General features: G+C 43.3%; 1 protein-coding gene and 1 long non-coding RNA gene across 7 annotated transcripts in view; one reads left to right on the forward strand and one right to left on the reverse strand.

Annotated features, from left to right (window-relative positions):
• CCDC60 (coiled-coil domain containing 60) overlaps positions 1-18,885 on the forward strand; it is a 204,410-nt gene that overhangs the window by 175,765 nt on the left and 9,760 nt on the right. For 2 of the 3 annotated variants that reach the window (XM_003832402.4, XM_055096245.1), the window contains 6 exons: positions 4,230-4,314; positions 7,687-7,758; positions 10,513-10,575; positions 11,267-11,392; positions 16,184-16,315; positions 18,442-18,631. In XM_003832402.4, the coding sequence (XP_003832450.2) occupies positions 4,230-4,314; positions 7,687-7,758; positions 10,513-10,575; positions 11,267-11,392; positions 16,184-16,315; positions 18,442-18,631 (668 nt within the window). The remainder of the gene's footprint in view (positions 1-4,229; positions 4,315-7,686; positions 7,759-10,512; positions 10,576-11,266; positions 11,393-16,183; positions 16,316-18,441; positions 18,632-18,885) is intronic. The other variant, XM_055096246.1, reaches the window with a different exon arrangement.
• Positions 1-18,885, reverse strand: part of LOC106635409 (uncharacterized) — a 281,598-nt gene that overhangs the window by 124,688 nt on the left and 138,025 nt on the right. The window lies entirely within an intron of this gene.

Here is an 18,885-nt window from a genome sequence, read left to right on the forward strand (position 1 = left end):
AGACAAATAAAATGTGGCCCCTGACATCAAGGAACTCACAGCCTGAGGAGAAGACCTGCAAGTGAACAGAAAATGGCTATCACATGAAATCAATGCTGTGATGGGGGTCAGAAGGACAGTGTGCTGCAGGAGTCCACAGGTGGGCACCCTACCAGGTGCAATGGACGGAGATGGGAAGATAGCATTCTTCCAGAACCCCAGAGGAGGGAGGAAAATGTGATAGATCTATCGAAAGTGCATGAAACCAACATCAGCCACACTGCTCTCTGTTCTGAGATGGTGCAAGCCACCAATATTTCCCACAAAGACAGAAAATAAAAATCAAAAATTATTTTATCCAGTGGAGACAGCCATCTAGCATATTTGTTCATTTTGAGATGCAATCAGGTTGCACCACTAAGAATATGTGTTTAAGGCTCTCCCTTTGGTTGCTCACGTTCCAGTAGTTGGCTGTCGTAGTTTTCTTCTTAGTTCCTGGGATTATTTAAAAACCATCTCAAAAGTCTCCTCTCTTTTATTTCTTGACATATCTCTGATCTCCAATGGCTCTCTGTCTGTGTATTTTCTCCTCTTCTCACTCCAAGTCCCTTCTTCCCAATTCTTGTTCATAAATCTGGAGAGAAATTCTGGTGTAGTCACAGTCATCAAGGGACAACCTCACACTGTGATGTTTCAGCACCGTGGACAGCTACAAACATTAGGAAAAAGCGGTCCCAAAGCTCCTGGTTTTGTATCAAAGCAGATTCCACGTTAGGGAGTGGGAAGAATTGAGATATCCAGGGATTTGCAAATATGTATCCACATAAGACAGGACCATTCACTTCCACTCTCCCACTTTTCTTGAGGCACGTAACTTACTCCATCTCTATTTCATTTTCCAACTTTTTGGAGTGTCAGTGTGTGCGTTTCCTACAGCTGCTGTAAAATTTCTGACAACAGAAACTTATTGTCTCACAGTTCTGGATACTAAACATCCAAACCAACATGTCCATAGGGCCATGCATCTTCCGAAATCCATAGGAGAGAATAGTTCTCTCCTTTTCTGGTGGGTGCTGGCAATCCTTGGCATTCCTTCGTTCATAAATGCATCACTTGAATCTAGAGCCCCTGTCATCACATAGCCACCTTTTCCCTATATATCTCTCTTTCCTATTTATAAGGACACTAGTCATTGGATAGAGGGTTCATCATACCCCAATATGATGTCACCTTGACTTAACTACAATCACGTGTCACATAACAATGTTTCAGTCAACAATGGACCACATATACGACAGTGGTCCCATAAGATTAGAATGAAGCTGAAAAATTCCTATTGCCTAATATATATATCTTAGCCATCATGATATCATAGCACACTATGTTACTCACAGGTCTGTAATGATGCTGGTGTCAATAAACCTACTGCATTTTATACTGCATATAAAAGTATAACACAATTATATACAGTACACAGTACTGTACTTGATAACGATAAAATGACTATGGTACTGGTTTATATAAGTACTACACTTTATTTTCTATTGTAATTTTAGAGTGTATTCCTTCTACTTATAAAAAGAAAGTGAATTGTAAGACAGCCCTAGGTAGATCCTTCAGGAGATATGCCAGAAGAAGGCATTGTTATCATGGGAGATGACAGCTCCATGTGTGTTACTTGTTACTGCCTCTGAAGACCTTACAGGGCACAAGATGTAGAGGTGAAAGACAGCAATATTGATAATCCTGATCCTGTGTAGGCCTAGGCTAATGCGTGTGTTTGTGGCTTAGTTTCCTTTTCTTTTTTTTTTTTTTTTTTTTTCCCCTGAGACAAAGTTTCGCTCATGTTGCCCAGGCTGGAGTGCAGTGGTGCAATCTCGGTTCACTGCAACCTCCACCTCCCAGGTTTAGGTGATTTTCCTGCCTCAGCCTCCCAAGCAGCTGGGATTACAGGCGCCTGCCACCACATCTGGCTATTTTTTTTTTTTTTTTGTATTTTTAGTAGAGACAGGATTTCACCATGTTAGCCAGGCTGATCTTGAACTCCCATCATCAGGTGATCCACCCACCTCAGCCTCCCAAAGTGCTGGGATTACAGGCATGAGCCACCGCATCTACCCTTAGTTTTTAACAAAAATGTTTTAAAAGTAAAAAATTTTAAAAAACAGAAAAATGCTTATAGAACAAGGATATTAAAAAAGAAAATATTTTTTACAGATATACAATGTGTTTGTTTTATGCTAAGTGTTATTACAAAAGAGTCAAGAAATTTAAAAAATGTAAAGCTTATAAAGTAAAAAAGTACAGTAAGCTAAGTTTAATTTATTATTGAAGAAAGAAAAATATTTTTAGTAAATTTACTGTAGCCTAAGTGTACAGTGTTTATAAAGTCCACAGTAATGTTCTAGGCCTTCGAATTCACTCACCACTCACTCACTGACTCACCTAGAGCAATTTTCAGTACTGGAAGCGCCATTTATGATAAGTACCCTATATAGGTGTACTATTTTTTATCTCATACCCTATTTTGGCTGTACCTTTTCTGTTATCCCTAGATACACAAATACTTAACACTGTGTTATAATTGCCTTCAGTATTCAGTACAGTAACATGCTGTACAGGTTTGTGGCCTGGGAACAATAAGCTGTATATACCAGGTGTATAGTAAGCTATGCCCAGGTGTATAGTAAGCTATGCCATCTAGGTTTGTATGAGTGCACTCTATAATGTTCACACAATGACAAAATCACCTAATGATGCATTTCTCAAGATGGGTCCCCATTGTTAAATGACACAACGGTCATTACATCTGCAGTGACCCTATTTCCAAATAAGGTCATCGACTGAGGTCCTGGTGATTAGGACTTCAGCATATCTTGGCAGAGAGGGTCACACAATTCAATCCATAACAGTCAGGTATGAATAAATATTTCTATACTATACAAAAATCAACAATATTCTTTTTTTCTGAGACAGACTCTCATTCTGTCGTCCAGGCTGGAGAGCAGTGGTGTGATCTTGGCTCACTGCAGCCTTGACTTCCCAGGCTCAGGTGATTCTCCCACCTCAGCCTCCTGAGTAGCTGGGAATACAGGTTTACCCCACCATGCCTAGCTAATTTTTTTATATGTTTGTTTTAGTAGAACTGGTGGTTTCTCCATGTTGCCCAGGCTGGCCTCGAACTCCTGAACTCAAGCAATCCTCCCACCCCGGCCTCCCAAAGTGCTGAGATTATAGGTGTGAGCCACTGCACCCAGCCAAAATCAATATTAAATATGAAAATAAAAGCTAGGCCAGGCAAGGAGGGGTGGTGGGAGCTGTGGGGAGCTGGAGAGCACTCGCCTATCTAAAGGCACGTCCAGCATGCAGCAGGAATGGGGGCAGTGTGTCCCATCTCAGACTCCTTTCTAGGGAAGCTGGAGGTCTGGATTTTCATGTGAAATCTTCCAGTGTTAAAAGGTTGGCATCCACATGGAATCAAATAAAACACATTTGTAAGCTGAATTCAGCCTGTGGATTGCTGGTTTAAAACTTCAGGCCTATGGAGATCAGAGAAGGTTTACTGAGCAAGATGATTTATTCTCGGCTTTGGAAACAGTTCTCTCTGGCTGCAGTAGAGTTTAAGGTGGGGAAGGGAAGGGAGATGAAATGGGGGATAAAACGAGCAGCTGGATCCTGGCAGGCCTCACAGGCCATGTTGAAAGAATTTATTTATGTTTTATTTTTTATTTTATTATTATTGTTATTATTTTGATTCAGAGTCTAACTGTATCACCCAGGCTGGAGTGCAGTGGCACGATCTCGGCTCACTGCAACCTCTGCCTCTCAGGTTCAAGCAATTTTCATGCCTCAGCCCCCTGAGAAGCTGAGATTACAGACATCCACCACCACGCCCAGCTAATTTTTGTATTTTTTGTAGAGGTAGGGTTTCACCATGTTGGCCAGGCTGGTTTCAAACTCCTGGCCTCAAGTGATCCACCTGCCTTGACCTCTCAAAGTACTGGCATTACAGGCATTAGCCAAACGTAACACAGAACCACTGATGGGTTTTAAGCAGGGGCGTGGCATGGTCAGATTTGCAACATGCCCAACGCTATCAGCCACCTCTTCTGGACCCCAGTGGAATCCCTCTCCAGATCCCCAACCCTCAGGAGCAGAGGTGACCCCAGTTTGGGGGCTGCATCCTGTTCTGCACAATCCTGTCTCAGGGGTGGCTTCTGGTCAAGGGTGACCTCTCATATTCTCATCAGATCTGCAGAAGCTCCTGGAGATGGTTCGGGAAGATGCCCGGAGGACAGTCACAATAGAAAATGGGATGCAAAGAAAAGCACCCAGGTATGTGCTCTTGACTCCTGGGGCAAATAAAGCTTAGAATAATAGCAATCACATTAACAGTAGTAGTTGCCATTAGTAAATGCCAACTGTTGAGCATTTTCTCTGACAGGCACTGAGCTGTGTTGTTTATGTGTATCACCTCTCTGAGTTCTTACAATAATCCTACAAGGTAGGTACTATTATCTTTATTTTACAAATCAAGAAATGAGGCTGAGAGAGCCTATGTGACTAGTTCAAGGTCACTCAGCTAGTGAATGATAAGGCCATCACTCTAATCTAGACCTTTCTTACCCATTTATTTTTGTCTCTGAGACAGGGTCTCACTCTGTTGCCCAAGCTGAAGTGCAGTGGCACAATCATAGCTCACTGCAGCCTCCAACTCCTGGACTCAAGTGATCCTCCCAACTCAGCCTCCTACGTAGCTGGGACTACAGGCACACACCACCACATCTGGCTAATTTTGTTTTTTATTATTTTGTAGAGACAGGGTCTCGCTATACTGCCCGGGCTGGCCTCAAACTCATGGCTTAAGTGATCCTCCCACCTCGGCCTCCCAAAATGCTGGGATTACAGGTGTGAATCACCATACCTGGCAAATCCAGACATTTCTAATTCCAAAAACCATTCTCTTTGCCATTCTGCCACACTGCTTCTCAGGAATCTTCTGGTTATTCATTCCTCCTTTGAGTGAATACTCATGAACATGTATGGGCTGTGTACTCATTATTATTGTGAGAAGTGTCCATTAAAGGAAAGCTTGAAACTGTGAGAACAAATAATAACGGCATTTGACCTAGTCTGGGTTGGGGATGGGGATCAGAGAAGTTTCCTCCAAGGAAGAAGCTTTAAGCTGAGATTTGGATACAGCATGTAAAAGAGCCAGCCTGATGAGGCTGGCATGGGCGGTTAGGGAGGTGGGGAAGAGAGTATTATAGGCAGCACATGTGCAAACGTGGTCAAAAAGGACCACAACACCTTCAGGGAACTGAAATGCAGCCAAAAAGGGATGAAACTCAAGGATTCTGGTTTTTATTCTAAGAGCAGCGGGAATCCTTTGAAGTTTCAAGCCGGCAACCGATATGATTAGCTCATAAGGAGGTACTATCAGACTTGAACCTAAGACATCCGCTTTCTGGTGGGAAGCCTCGTCCACAGACTTCTGACCTCTAAAAGCCCCAGAGAGCACACAGCCTAGAGCCAGAGCTCCCTTCCCAGGTGTGGATTCCTTTGAGTAAGCAAATTCCTTCCTGAAAATAAATGAGGCACTAGAAGAGGTTCATCATCGCCTTCAGCGCACTGGGATGCCAACTATGACTTGTTGGTTATTGTTATTACCATAATTACAGTTCACTGTGCACTTTCACATGCCTCACACCTCACCTCTGCTTGTGAATGATGAATTCGCTGGCTGCTGCCTCGACTCTCATTGGGGCTGCTCTGGAAGGTGGCACTTGGAGGCACTCAGAGACAACGTTGACCCATAAGGCCCCCACTGCTGTGCCTGATTTATAAGCATTAGAGACAGACAATAATAATGAAGCATCAGCTCAATGAGGCTCCCTCCTTTGTAAGAACTCACAGCACAGGCACTGGCTTTGGAGTCAGACTGATGTGGATCCAAAACCTGTTGCCCTTGGACAAGTCATCTAGCCTTTCTCTAAACCTCTGTTTTCTCATCTATAAAATGAGATTGTGTCGCATCAAAGCTTGGCTTTGGAACCAGACAAACTAAGGTCAGGCTCCATGGCCATGACTAATTGCCGGGTGATGTTGGGCAAGTTGCTTCATCTCTCTGAGTCTGATTCTCATTCTGTAAAATGAGGCTCATTAGCAGCCTATCCCAAAGGGTTGTAGTGAGAATTAGATAATATTATCCCTGTAAAATATTACTAATGTTATGGAAATAACATCTAGTTCAGTGAAACATTTTAAGCACTTAATCAGATAATGCATTTATTTAACATATTAGCATGTGCCTGGCATAGAGTAAGTATTCAATAAATGGCAGTGAGGTTGGTGGTGGGGATGGTGGTGAGGACGGTTGTTACTTTTATCTCACACATGTTGCCCCACGGAATCTTCTCCTGCTGAGACAGGTACATTCACCATTACCATCACCCCATCCCATATATGTCAAAGAGCAACAAGCAGTGACTTCCATAAGGTCTTCAAAGACAAAACCACTCTAGACCCTGGTTCTCATGAGACCATGACATGGCCTCTGCTTTCAATTTAATGATAAAATAACCATGGTTACAGAGCAAGAATGTGTTGAAGTTTCCCTTCCTCATTAATTCCTCTGGGAAAAAAATCTCCCTAATCTTTTGCTAAGGCAGCAGACATTAAAGCTTCAACGCAGAGCTACAGAGAGACGGTTAGGAAAAGCTGGAAAAGCTGCAGATTCTCTTTTGCCCCTCACTTTAGAAGCTGGATTCCTTTCTCACTTTAGATCCCAAATCTGCTCCCATCAAGGCTGACATCGAACTGAGGGGCCTGCAGAAATCCCTACAAGCCAGCACATCCAGCCCCCAGGCTCAAGGCCGGGCTGCCCCCTAGCCATCTAAAAATACAGCTTTTCTTAAAATCTGGTAGCAGTGTCCCTGATGATTAGAAGCAGTTAGGATACTTGTGAAAAATACAAATTTCTATGCCTCTTCATCCCAGAACCCACTGAATCAGAATATGCAGAGGTAGTGAGATATATATATATATATATATATATATTTTTTTTTTTTTTTTTTTTTTTGACAGAGTCATGCTCTGTTACCCAGGCTGGAGTGCAGTGGTGCGATCTCAGATCACTGCAAACTCTGCCTCCCTGGTTCAAGCGATTCTCCCACCTCAGCCTCCCGAGTAGGTGGGAGGCTGCACCACCACACTCGGCTAATTTTTGTATTTTTAGTAGAGACAGGGCTTCGCAATGTTGGCCAGGCTGGTCTTGAACTCCTGACCTCAAGTGATCCGCTTGCCTTGCCCTCCCAAAGTGCTGGGATCACAGGTGTGAACCATGACGCCTGGCCAGTAGCTATATTTTTTAAACAAGCACTTCAGGTGGGCATTATGTCACAGTATTTTGCTGTATGGTGGGGAATTTTAGGAGAGAGAGAGAGAGAGTGTGTGTGTGTGTGTGTACCTGTGTGTGTGATCTAAATGCAGCTTCTGGGGCCCCCCTCCAGGCCTAATGTATTCAAGTCCCAGGAAATGTGGCCGAGGAATCTGTATTCATAGCAAACTCTCCAGGTGAGTGCTGTGCTCAGTAGAGTCTGAAGATTCTTGCTCTAGAAAGAGAATTCCCCCTCCTCCCACACGTAGTTACTGCACAAAATCTTCATGAATTCAGCGCCTTGTTAAAGGACTCATTTTGCCTTGCAGCATCTTGTCAGTGCTGAAACAAAACAAGAGTAATTCTGCTTATAAGGAAATGCAGACCACTCTCAAATCAAGGTAGGAAAGCCTGGAGCCTGCAGCAGGTGCCTCCGAAGGCAGCCCACACTTACAGGGGCCACCGCAGGGACGCTCCTCCCCAGACCATGGAAAGTGGGACAGGAAAGAGAGAACTTTTTCCTTCTTATGATCCCACTAGAAACAAGCCCCTTTACTGCAGGGCCAGGCGTGGGAATTCAGGTATTTCTCCCCAACAATTATATACCATCAAGTTAAAATCTTCTAGTCATGGAGAAGTGAGGTGGGGAGGACGCGGTACAAGACTATGTCTCTTTCTCTCTACTTGGGTAATTTATAATGGAGGAGGTGGAGATCTTACCCCAATTTATTTGTTCATTTAGAGAATTTTTTTTTTTTTTTTTTTTTTTTTTTTTGAGATGGACTCTCACTCTGTCACCCAGGCTGGAGTGCAGTGGTGTGATCTCGGCTGACTGCAACCTCCATCTCTTGGGTTCAAGTGATTCTCCTGCCTCAGCCTCCCAAGCAGCTGGGATTACAGGCACGCACCACCATGCCCTGCTAATTTTTGTATTTTTAGTAGAGACAGGGTTTCACCATGTTGGCCAGGCTGGTCTCAAACGCCTGACCTCAAGTGATCCGCCTCCCTCGGCCTTCTAAATGCTGGAATTACAGGCATGAGCCCAGCCCATTTACAGAATATTCTTAGATTCCCCATCTGTGCCAGTAACTGCGCTAGGTTTCGGGGATTCAGTAGCAAATGAAACAAACACAAACAAACACAGCCTGCCCTCGTGGATCTCTGTGTCTGGGCTGGGGTTATAACCTTTTATGTGCCATAGACTCCTTGGTAGTCTGAGAAAATCTATGGACTCCTTTAAGAAAAATGTTTTTAAATGCATACTATACAGTACAAAAGATCACTAAGAAATTTGTAGTAATCTAGATTGCTATATTACAATCAAATTTGGAATATGGTAATCTATGCGTGTCTTTCACAATGCGTTATATAACAAGACTTAACTCCTGTAATTTTGGATTAGTGTTGAGTATAAATGATTTTTCAAATTATCTCTCACAATTGTAATGTGATAGGCAAATACCTGCAATTTCCATTTTGGTTGAAAGTTAGTTCAACTAAAGATGCAACTTTTCTCCCATCTGCATTCATGGACCCCTTGAATTCTACCCATGCTTAAGAATTGCTGATTTAATGGGAGAGTCAAGCATTTCTCAGATAATCCTACAGCTAGCCATAACATCATGACTGTGAAGTGTTCTGAAAAAGAAGTAGGGGTGTTGGGTGCTAACCAACACTGAGTCTGATGTTTAAGCTGAGAACTTCAGGACAAAGGAGAATTGACTAGGCTATGAGGTGGAAAAGGTGGGAATGCTGTTCCAAGCAGGGGGAATAGTGTGTGCAAAGGTCCTGCGGCAGGAGGAAGCTTAGGCTCAGGGGCACCAAGCAAAGACCAGTGCAGCTGAAACTCAAAGAGGGCCAGGTGGGGGGCACAGAGTGAGACAGGCAGAAGGGTTTTTTGTTGCTTATTTCTGTCTCTTGCTTATCACTCCCTAATAACACCACTTTCTTTACCTCCCACCTCCTCCCTGAATCACTGTCAAAGCTCTTGAAAAGAAGAGAGCCATCTACAGGAGGAAGGTCAGGGCCACCATGCTCCCCCAAAGGATTCATCTGCAGGGATTAGGGCAGCTGGTTGGAATCCAAAATCAAGGCTATCTGGATATTGTTAATGGGGGCCTGCTTCTTACCCAAGTAGGATGAGGATTTGCCTACTAGGCCTAAGACCTCCAGGTCTAGTCCTGTGAGCTTCTGGGGAAACCAGCAAAGGCCAGGACCTTTTCTATGGGGAGGGGTCTGGAAAATGGCCAGGCCTGCCTGCCTAAAGAAGTCCCAAATGCCACAGGGCTAGAAGCAAAGGGTTACCCACACATCATATTAAAAAGGAAAATGGTCTTACCACTCCCTCCCTCAGAGCCACAGATAAAGTGGTCAGACAGTTTTCCAAGCATTTGGAAGAAAGAAGGGGAAACAGGGTCAGAGAGAAGGTGCTAGACAATGGTGCTGAAAGCCCAAGTCCCTAAACAAGGATCCTGGAGAAAGGCATGAAGGGGGTGGTGGGCAGGGGTAGGGGCTCTTCATCCCCCTCTAGGAAGCTTGCCCAGGCAGAGTCACAGGAGGGGGTATCCATACGAGGATTCCGTCATCCACACCTAGAAATGGTTGGATGGCATGATGAGTTGATGGGTCACAGATGAGGAAACTGACCATCCAGAAGGGAGCTGCTTGCTCACAGACTGACAAGGGGTAAAATGGGTGTTGGGCTTCACTAAACTGCACCTGGTCCAGTGTTAAGTGTTGGGCATGGAGAGGAGTGTGGAAAGGTCCTAATTCAATTCACCCTCCAGACAAAGAGAACAGTTTTACACAAATGAAACTGAGATCCAGAAAAGACGTAATCCTGACAATATGCAGAGGTGGAAGGTCAAAGTTAGACACACGAGAGTTCAGATATACAGGAGTTGCTGTGGACCATAAGGCAGGGTAGGATTTAAATAGGTAGAAAAGAAACAAAGAGGACCCTCCAGGCAGGGATATGGCAGGAGGAAAGGCCAAGAGGTGGGAAGAAATTCATAGAGTTCTGTGACTGGTGCCTTGATTAGAACCACCTCCCATGCCTGAATCCTGGAAGCTAGCAGGTGCCATGGAGCACTGCGGGCACCCTTTTCTTGAAAAGCAGACTCTGAGCAACTTGAAACCATCCTTTTGTGTTTCAGTGAGAGATCCAGCAGTACAAGTGCAGAAAGCCACATCCAACCAGTCCAGAAGAAGTCTAAAAAGTAAGCCAGGAGGGCAATGGAAGGAACCACGCAAGAGGGAATATGGTGACCACACCCTCTATCTTCCCAGGGGTGTAGAAATGACCCAATGCAGACCAGACTCCCTAAAGCCATAGATGATGCTGAAGGACAAGGGATCCCCCAGGTTTAGGGACTCATAGCCAAGAAGCTGAGCAGCAATGCAGACAATGGCAAGAAACTCCTCCGCTGTGCCAGGCACCATGAAAAGCATTCTGTCTTCGTTACCTTGCTTGTTCCTCAAAACCAATCCTATGAGGCAGGAGGACTAACCCATCTTACAAAGGAGCAGGCTGAAACCTGGCCACGTGAAATGTCTTGCCTGAGGCCACACAGCTAAGAAGTGGTGAAGCTGGACTTTGAGCCTGAATCTCCCAGCTCCAAATTCCATCTCCCGTCCTTAACATTTGCTGGGCTCCAGTGACCAGTTGTCTCACTGTGGGCTCATTTAATAGGGTCTGAACGACCATCCTGATGCTATTGGGAAGATCTGTCCTTTCTACATCCAGGGAGATGCTTAGGGAGGCTCCAGGTGAGGGCAGAGAACCCAGGTGGCTACAGGGAGTCCCCCATCCAGAGCACCTTGGGGCCAAGGGGGGCCAGAGTGGGACCCAGGTTACTAGGGGACATCCCTGGGCTCCATTCCCCAAGCCTTTCTTATCTGTGTCCACAGCCGCACTAATTGTGACATCAACATCGACTACAAGAGTGGGGTGTGTAACACCATGAGGGCCAAGTTTTACAGCGTAGCCCAGGAGGCTGGCTTCTGCCTGCAGGACAAGATGGAAATCCTCATGAAGTAAGCGCACATATATATCCATTCATTCAAACAGCATTCACTGGGTACCTACTATATGCCTGCCAGGTGCCAGGTGCTGGGGCTATATCACAAACAAGAAGAACTTGTTCTCTGTCCTCAGGGAGCTCACAGTCTTCTGGAAAATATGGGCAGAAACAAAATAACTGCATCCATAAATATATAGGTACAAATTCTAATCATTGTCGTACAGTAAGAGAACAGGGTGCTATGAGACAGAGATAGAGAGCATAGGTACCTAATCTAGATGGGGAAATCTGGGAAGACCTCTCTGAGGAGGTGACTTTTAGATGAGTCCTGAAGGATGAGGAAGAGCCAGCAGTGTGATGAGAAGGTGGAATGACATTCCAGGTAGAAGGAAAAGTGCATGCAAAGTCCCAAGTCCAGAAGGGACATGGAGAATTTGAAGAGGATGGACAAGTGGTAGATGAGGGCTGCATCATGCAAGCCACAAATGCCAGAGTTATGATGCGGGATTTGATCTTAAGAGCACCAGAAAGCCACTGAAAGTTTTTCTTCCCTGTTCTGATAACCCAATAACTTCTGCCCTTTCTAGCTTACTCCTTGACTCCAGAGACCATCCATCCTGATGAATGCATCTATACAACAAAGTTTGCATGATGGCCCGTTGCACTCTCATTCTCACAGCACTGATGGGCTGAATGCTCTGGGGCTAGGGCTGGAGAAGACTAATCCTTGCCCTTTCCTTCTGGGAGCTAACAGTCCAGTAGGGAAGATGGAAAGGTAAACAGGAAATTAGCACACAGGGGTCTGGATGTTGTGGGAGGAAGCAGCCTGAACACAAAAGGGATGCCCCACCTGGCCCAGGACAGCCCTCAGAAATGTTTCCTTGGAGGAAACAGCAGTTTCTTTTCTTTTCTTTTTTTTTTTTTTTTTTTTTGAGACAGGGTTTTGCTCTGTTACCCAGGCTGGAGTTCAGTGGCATGATCATACCTTACTGCAGCCTCGAGTGATAAGTTTTTTGGTTTTTGGTTTTTGGGGTATTTTTACAGATAGGGTCTTGCTATATTTTCCAGGCTGGTGTCAAACTCCTGGCCTCAAGCAGTCCTCTCACCTTGGCCTCCCAAAATGCTGGGTTTGCAAGCATGAGCCACCACACACAGCTGGAAACAATATTTTCAGTTTAATAAACATAGATGATATTTCCAGGGCACTTACTATGTACCAGTCATGGATGTAAGAGCTTTGTATTTATGTATCATTTAATGCTCACAACAATCCTATGAGGTAGGTGCTATCATTAACTTATTTTGTAGATGATAAAAGTGAGCTCAGAGATGCCTCTTGTCAAAGGTTCTCCAATGGCTAAGTAGTAAAGCTAGAATTCAAACCCAAAGAGTCATGCTGAACAACTTGGAAAATATATTTCAGGATGTCATCCATGAAAACTTCTTCGACCTTGCTAGAGAAGCCAATAGTCAAATTCAGGAAATACAGACAACTCCTGCAAGATTCTATACAAGAAGATCATCCCCAAGACACATAATCATCAGGTTTTCCAAGGTCATAATGAAGAATGTTAAAGGCAGCTAGAGAGAAAGGGCAGGTCACCAAAAAAGGGATCCCCATGTGGCTAACAGCAGACCTCTCAGCTGAAACCCTGTAAGCCAGAAGAGACTGGGGGGCTATATTCAACATTCTTAAAGAAAAAAATCTTCAACAAAGAATTTCATATCCAGACAAACTAAGCTTCCTATGTGAAAAAGAAATAAGATCCTTTTCAGATAAGCAAATGTTGAGGGACTTAATCACCACCAAACTTGCCTTCCAAGAAATCTTGAAAGGAGCACTAAATATAGAAAGGAAAGACTGCTATCAGCTAATACAAATACACACAAAAATACCTAGGGAAGTGAAAGATCTCTACAATGAGAATTACAAAACACTGCTCAAAGAAATCAAAGACACAAACAAATGGAAAAACATCCCATGCTCATGAGTAGGAAGAATCAATATCACTAAAATGGCTATACTGCCCAAAGCAATTTATAGATTCAATTATATTCCTATCAAACTACCAAAAAGATATTCTTCACAGAACTAGAAAAAAATATTTTAAAAATTATATGGAACCAAAAAAGAGCCTGAATAACCAAGGCAATCTTAAGCAAAAAGAACAAAACTGGAGGAATCACGTCACCTGACCTCAAACTATACTACAAGGTGACAGTGACCAAAACAGCATGATACTGGTACAAAAACAGGCACACAGACTGATAGAACAGAACAGAGAGCCCAGAGTAAGGCTGCACATGTATGGCCATCTGATCTTTGACAAAGGTGACAAAAACAAGCAATGGGGAAAAAACTCTCTATTCAATAAATGGTGCTGGGATAACTGGCTAGCCATATGCAGAAGATTGAAGCTAGACCCCTCCCTTACACCATAAATAAAAATCAACTCAAGATGGATTAAAGACTTAAATGTAAAACCCAAAACTATAAAATCCCTGGAAGACAACCTAGGCAATACCATCCTGGACCTAGGAATGGGCAAAGATTTTATGACAAAGACACCAAAAGCAATTGCAACAAAAGCAAAAATTGACAAATGGGATCTAATTGAACTTAAGAGCTTCCGCCCAGCAAAAGATGCTATCAACCGAGTAAACTGACACCCCACAGAATGGGAGAAAATATTTGCAAACTATGCATCTGACAAAGGTCTAATATCCAGCATCTATAAGGAACTTAAAGAAATTTACAAGAGAAAAACAACCCATTGAAAAGTGGGCAAAGGACATGAACAGACACTTTCTTAAAAGAAGGCATACATTGTGGCCAAGAAGCATATTTTAAAAAGCTCAACATCACTGATCATTAGAGAAATGCAAATCGAAACCACAATGAGATACCATCTCACACCAGTCAGAATGACTATTATTAAAAAGTCAAAAAATAACAGATGCTGGTGAGGTCACGGAGAAAAAGGAATCCTTATACACTGTTGGTGGGAGTGTAAATTAGTTCAACCATTGTGGAAAGCAGTATGGCTATTCCTTAAAGAGCTAAAAGCAGAACTTCCATTTAATCCAGCAATCCCATTACTGGGTATATACTACCCAAAGGAATATAAATCATCCTACCATAAAGACACATGCATGTGAATGTCCACTGCAGCACTATTCACAATAGAAAGGACAGAGAATCAATCTAAATGCCCATCAATGACAGACTGGATAAAAAATTTTGGTACATTCATACCATGGAATATTATGCAGCCATAAAAAAGAATGAGATCATGTATTTTTGGGGAACATAGATGGAGCTGAAGGCTATGATCCTAGCAAACTAACACAGGAACAGAAAACCAAATACCACATGTTCTCACTTATAAGTGGAAGCTAAATGATAAGAATTTATGAACACAAAGAAGGAAACAACAGACACTGGAGTCTACCTTGAGGGGGGATGGTGGGAGGAGGGGGAGGAGCAAAAAAATAACTATTGGGTACAGAGCTTAATACCTGGGTGATGTAGTAATATGTACAACAAACCCCCGTGACACATGTTTATCTATGTAACAAATCTTCACATGTAGCCCCAAATCTAAAACAAATTTTTAAAAAGTCATGCTGGAAAAGTAGGGTGGAAGGGAGTTTCAAGGAAAAGCAACAGATAGGTCCCAGAAGTCAGAGGGGCACAGAGAGCCAGGGAACTGCCAGTAGTCAGGTGTGGCTGGGGCATACAGTGTTTGCAAGGTGATCAGAGAGCTAGAGAAGCCAGATTATAAAAGGCTGTGATAGCCCAGCTGTGGAGGTTGAGCTTTATCTCAGAGACTTTGTTTTTTCTTTTTCTTTCTTTCTTTTTTTTTTTTTTTTTTTTTTTTTTTGAGATGGAGTCTCGCTCTGTCGCCCAGGCTAGAGTGCAGTGGCGCAATCTCGGCTCACTGCAAGCTCCGCCTCCTGGGTTCACGCCATTCTCCCGCCTCAGTCTCCCGAGTAGCTGGGACTACAGGCGCCCGCCACCACGCCCGGCTAATTTTTTTTTGTATTTTTTTAGTAGAGACGGGGTTTCACCACGTTAGCCAGGATGGTGTCGATCTCCTGACCTCATGATCCACCCTCCCAAAGTGCTGGGATTACAGGCATGAGCCACTGCGCCCGGCATCTCAGAGACTTTGATCATGACCCAAAGGATAAAATTCTGGAAGAGAAGGGATGGAAAGGATGAGGATAAAGCTGGAAAATGTGGGGGATGAATAATTTAGAGCCTTAGAGAAGAATTTATTCTAAGTAAACTGAAAAGCTATTGAAAGCTGTATGCAGTGGGGTGACATGGTGATATTTATAATATAAAGTCTCATTGGAGAGACAGAACATAGGCACAAGATGATAAGGGGAGTGGGGAAGAGAGGAACCAGGACGAGTTAACACCTACTGTGTGTCTGGCATGAATCTCAACAGTTTACACACATTATATCATTTAATCCTCACCTCTGGCAAATAGGAATCATTATTATTCCCCATCTTAGAGACTGAAAAGCTATGTAAATACAATCAGAAGTAGGAAGAGAATGAAAGCTAATAAAAAGTGACTAGATTTAACTGTGCTTAAATAGTGCTTCAGGACCTTGGAGAGAGCTGTATCCTCTTGTGGCAAAAGCCAGAGCCTAAGTTAAAGATTAGCTGACAGGGTTAAGAAAAGCCTCATGAAGGAAAAGGTGTTTAAGTCAGATCTCAAAGGGCAGCTAAGATGGTTACAGGAGGAGGGGATCTCATTCTTCTCTCTCTTTCTCATACAACCTTGTAGGCGCCAAGAAGAGAGAGGTATCCAGAAGTTCCGTGCTTTTGTCCTTGTCTCAAATTTTCAAAAGGACATAGCAAAAATGAGACATCACATATCTGTAGTAAAAGGAGATGCAGAAGAAATTGCAGACCACTGGTAAATATCCTAAGAACCAGATAAGATGGTCCCTGGAAGAGAACAGGGTGTTGTTATTACAAGATCACTATTGATTCCACTGTCCTTCAAGGCATAGAGAGGCATTACTCCAAAACTGTCATTGGCCATCAACAGGATCCCCCACCCCCCAGACACACTAAATCCAGAGCACAATCAGGCCCAAAACTCCTGGTTTCTGAAATCACAGATAATCCAACCCATTGCGTTCTCCATATTTACCTGCTGTTTGATTCAGACTTGCAAATAAGGACAACCTTGCCAGGCCCTGTGGGACAGGCAGATGAGGCATATCAACCTGAAAATTTCTACAGATTCTGAGGTCTATGGGTGTGATCACTGCATCCCCCCAAGTAACGTAATCCCTAAAAAGTGCAAAACCAGGCAGTCATATCCTAGAAACACTGTGCCACAGCATAAGGGTGATGATAAGTAACAACAAAAAAAGCAACATGAATTGAGTGATTACTAGATGGCAGTCACTACATAAGCAATTTTCATAAATTGTCCATTTTATCCCCCCCCAACAAAATAATCCTGAAAGATGCATATTAACCCCCATTTCACAAACAAGGAAACAGAGACTCAGAGGGGTAAATTCACTTGTCAAAGGTCACACCATCAGTTAACTGGTGAATTTCGGATTCGAACTCCTGTCTAACCTCAGTCTGTGTGCTCATTTGCAATACAGAATTGGAATCTACTGAACTGTGGTGTCCCGAACCCCATCCTAGCAGGGTGAATACATTAAGATTTAAGAGTAAGATGAGAAAGTAAAAAATGTACCCAGAATCCCTTCCATGAGTTTTATAATGTGAAACAGGAACTTACAAGCAGGTCCTTGGAGTCTTTGCAGAGTTGTTGGAACTTCTACACATCCTCACATCCCAGAACATCACTTTCTCACAAGCAATGTCTGGCCCTGAAGATACATGAGTCTTTTAAGAGGGACCCTCTTATGAAAGGGAGAAAAGGGTCTTCTGCAAACCCTCTTCCCTCTGTGGGAGGGAAGTTGGGGGGAGGAGGAAAGGTTGTTATGAACTAACTCACATAAAGGTATTACAGAAGGAAATTAATGCTGGTCCTCCCACAGTGAGATTCAGCCCACAAATCTAATGGTGGAATTTCCGTCATTATTATGGGGGAAGTAATTCCCCTCCATAGTAACATTAAAATCAAGTCAAACAAACCACAGCGTTGTAAGGATGATGTTGAGTTGTAGTTGTTCATTCATCCAATTACTCATTCAGTTTTTCAAATGATAGTTATTGAGCACCTACTATGAGTTAGGCAGTATTCTAGCAGTCTGAATACTGAATAACTCAGACAAGTTTCCTCTTCTCCTCAACGAGACTTTATTCTAAACAAGGAGACAGGAATTAATATAATATATATCCTAGAATATAAAGCAGTATGAGAAGCCCAAAACATATAATGGATGATCAATTACATCTTCAAAATTTTCCACAATGGGCACATATATAGCAAGGGGTGAGGGAGTTTTTTTTTTTTTTAAGAGATCTACCAGCCTTAAGACCTGATCACATCTGAACCATCTCCTTAGGTTAGACCTAAAGTAGATTAGACCAAGTAGGTTCTTCAAGGATGGATTCCAAAACTACTCTCACATTCACATAACACTGAAATACACAAAGCTTTGACCCAACCTTGCTCATTAATCAAAGAGATAGAAAATACACACACACACCGTCTTGTGTGAGAGCCTCCGGCATCCTAGTAGACATCCCACAGATGTGTGTACATCAACTCCGACCTGATTAACCCTCAGAAGAGAAGTTTCAGATCCCAAAGTCCATTCCTTTCTTCTAACATTTCACATTGTCTGATAGAAAAATTACAAATACATCCCTTGAAATCATACCTTTGTTTTATTTTTTAATGAAATGCAAGTCATTCTCCATCTTTTTCTACCCCTAAAAGGAAAGACATGCCTGATCTGTGGGTCACAGAGGAAAGGTCCCTAGATAAAGAATACTGCTGCCCTGGAGACATCACAGAGAGCAGAAAGAGAAAGTGGAGATGGATGGCCAGAGTTGCTCAGATCTTCCAGCAGCTTCCTAACTTGTCCTCTCCTTTTGGAATTGAAGGTACTTTGATCTGTTGTCCAAACTGCCAGAGGATCTAAAGAACTTCCGCCCCGCCAAAAAGATCCTGGTGAAACTGCAGAAGTTTGGAGAAAACCTGGACTTGCGGATTCGACCCCATGTCCTCCTGAAGGTGCTGCAGGATCTGAGGATTTGGGAACTGTGCTCCCCTGACATCGCTGTGGCTATTGAGGTAAACACCACCTCCTTCCCCTCCACAGTGTTTCAGGTGTCCTCATTCAATCACCTCTCAACATTCAGGCACTGTTTAAGTGCTGGGGACACAAAGTCCCCTGCCTTTATGGAGCTCATATTCTAATAGTAGAGGGATTGTCCCATTACCTGGTTGCCCAACTCCAACTGCAAGGGACATTATATTCTATATAAATGGTACCCCCTGGAAACTCAGAGGCTTTGGGGTGGCATAAAAAATGGGCAGTAATAAGG

This window comes from Pan paniscus, chromosome 10, assembly GCF_029289425.2.
Source record: "Pan paniscus chromosome 10, NHGRI_mPanPan1-v2.0_pri, whole genome shotgun sequence".
NCBI lineage: Eukaryota > Metazoa > Chordata > Mammalia > Primates > Hominidae > Pan > Pan paniscus.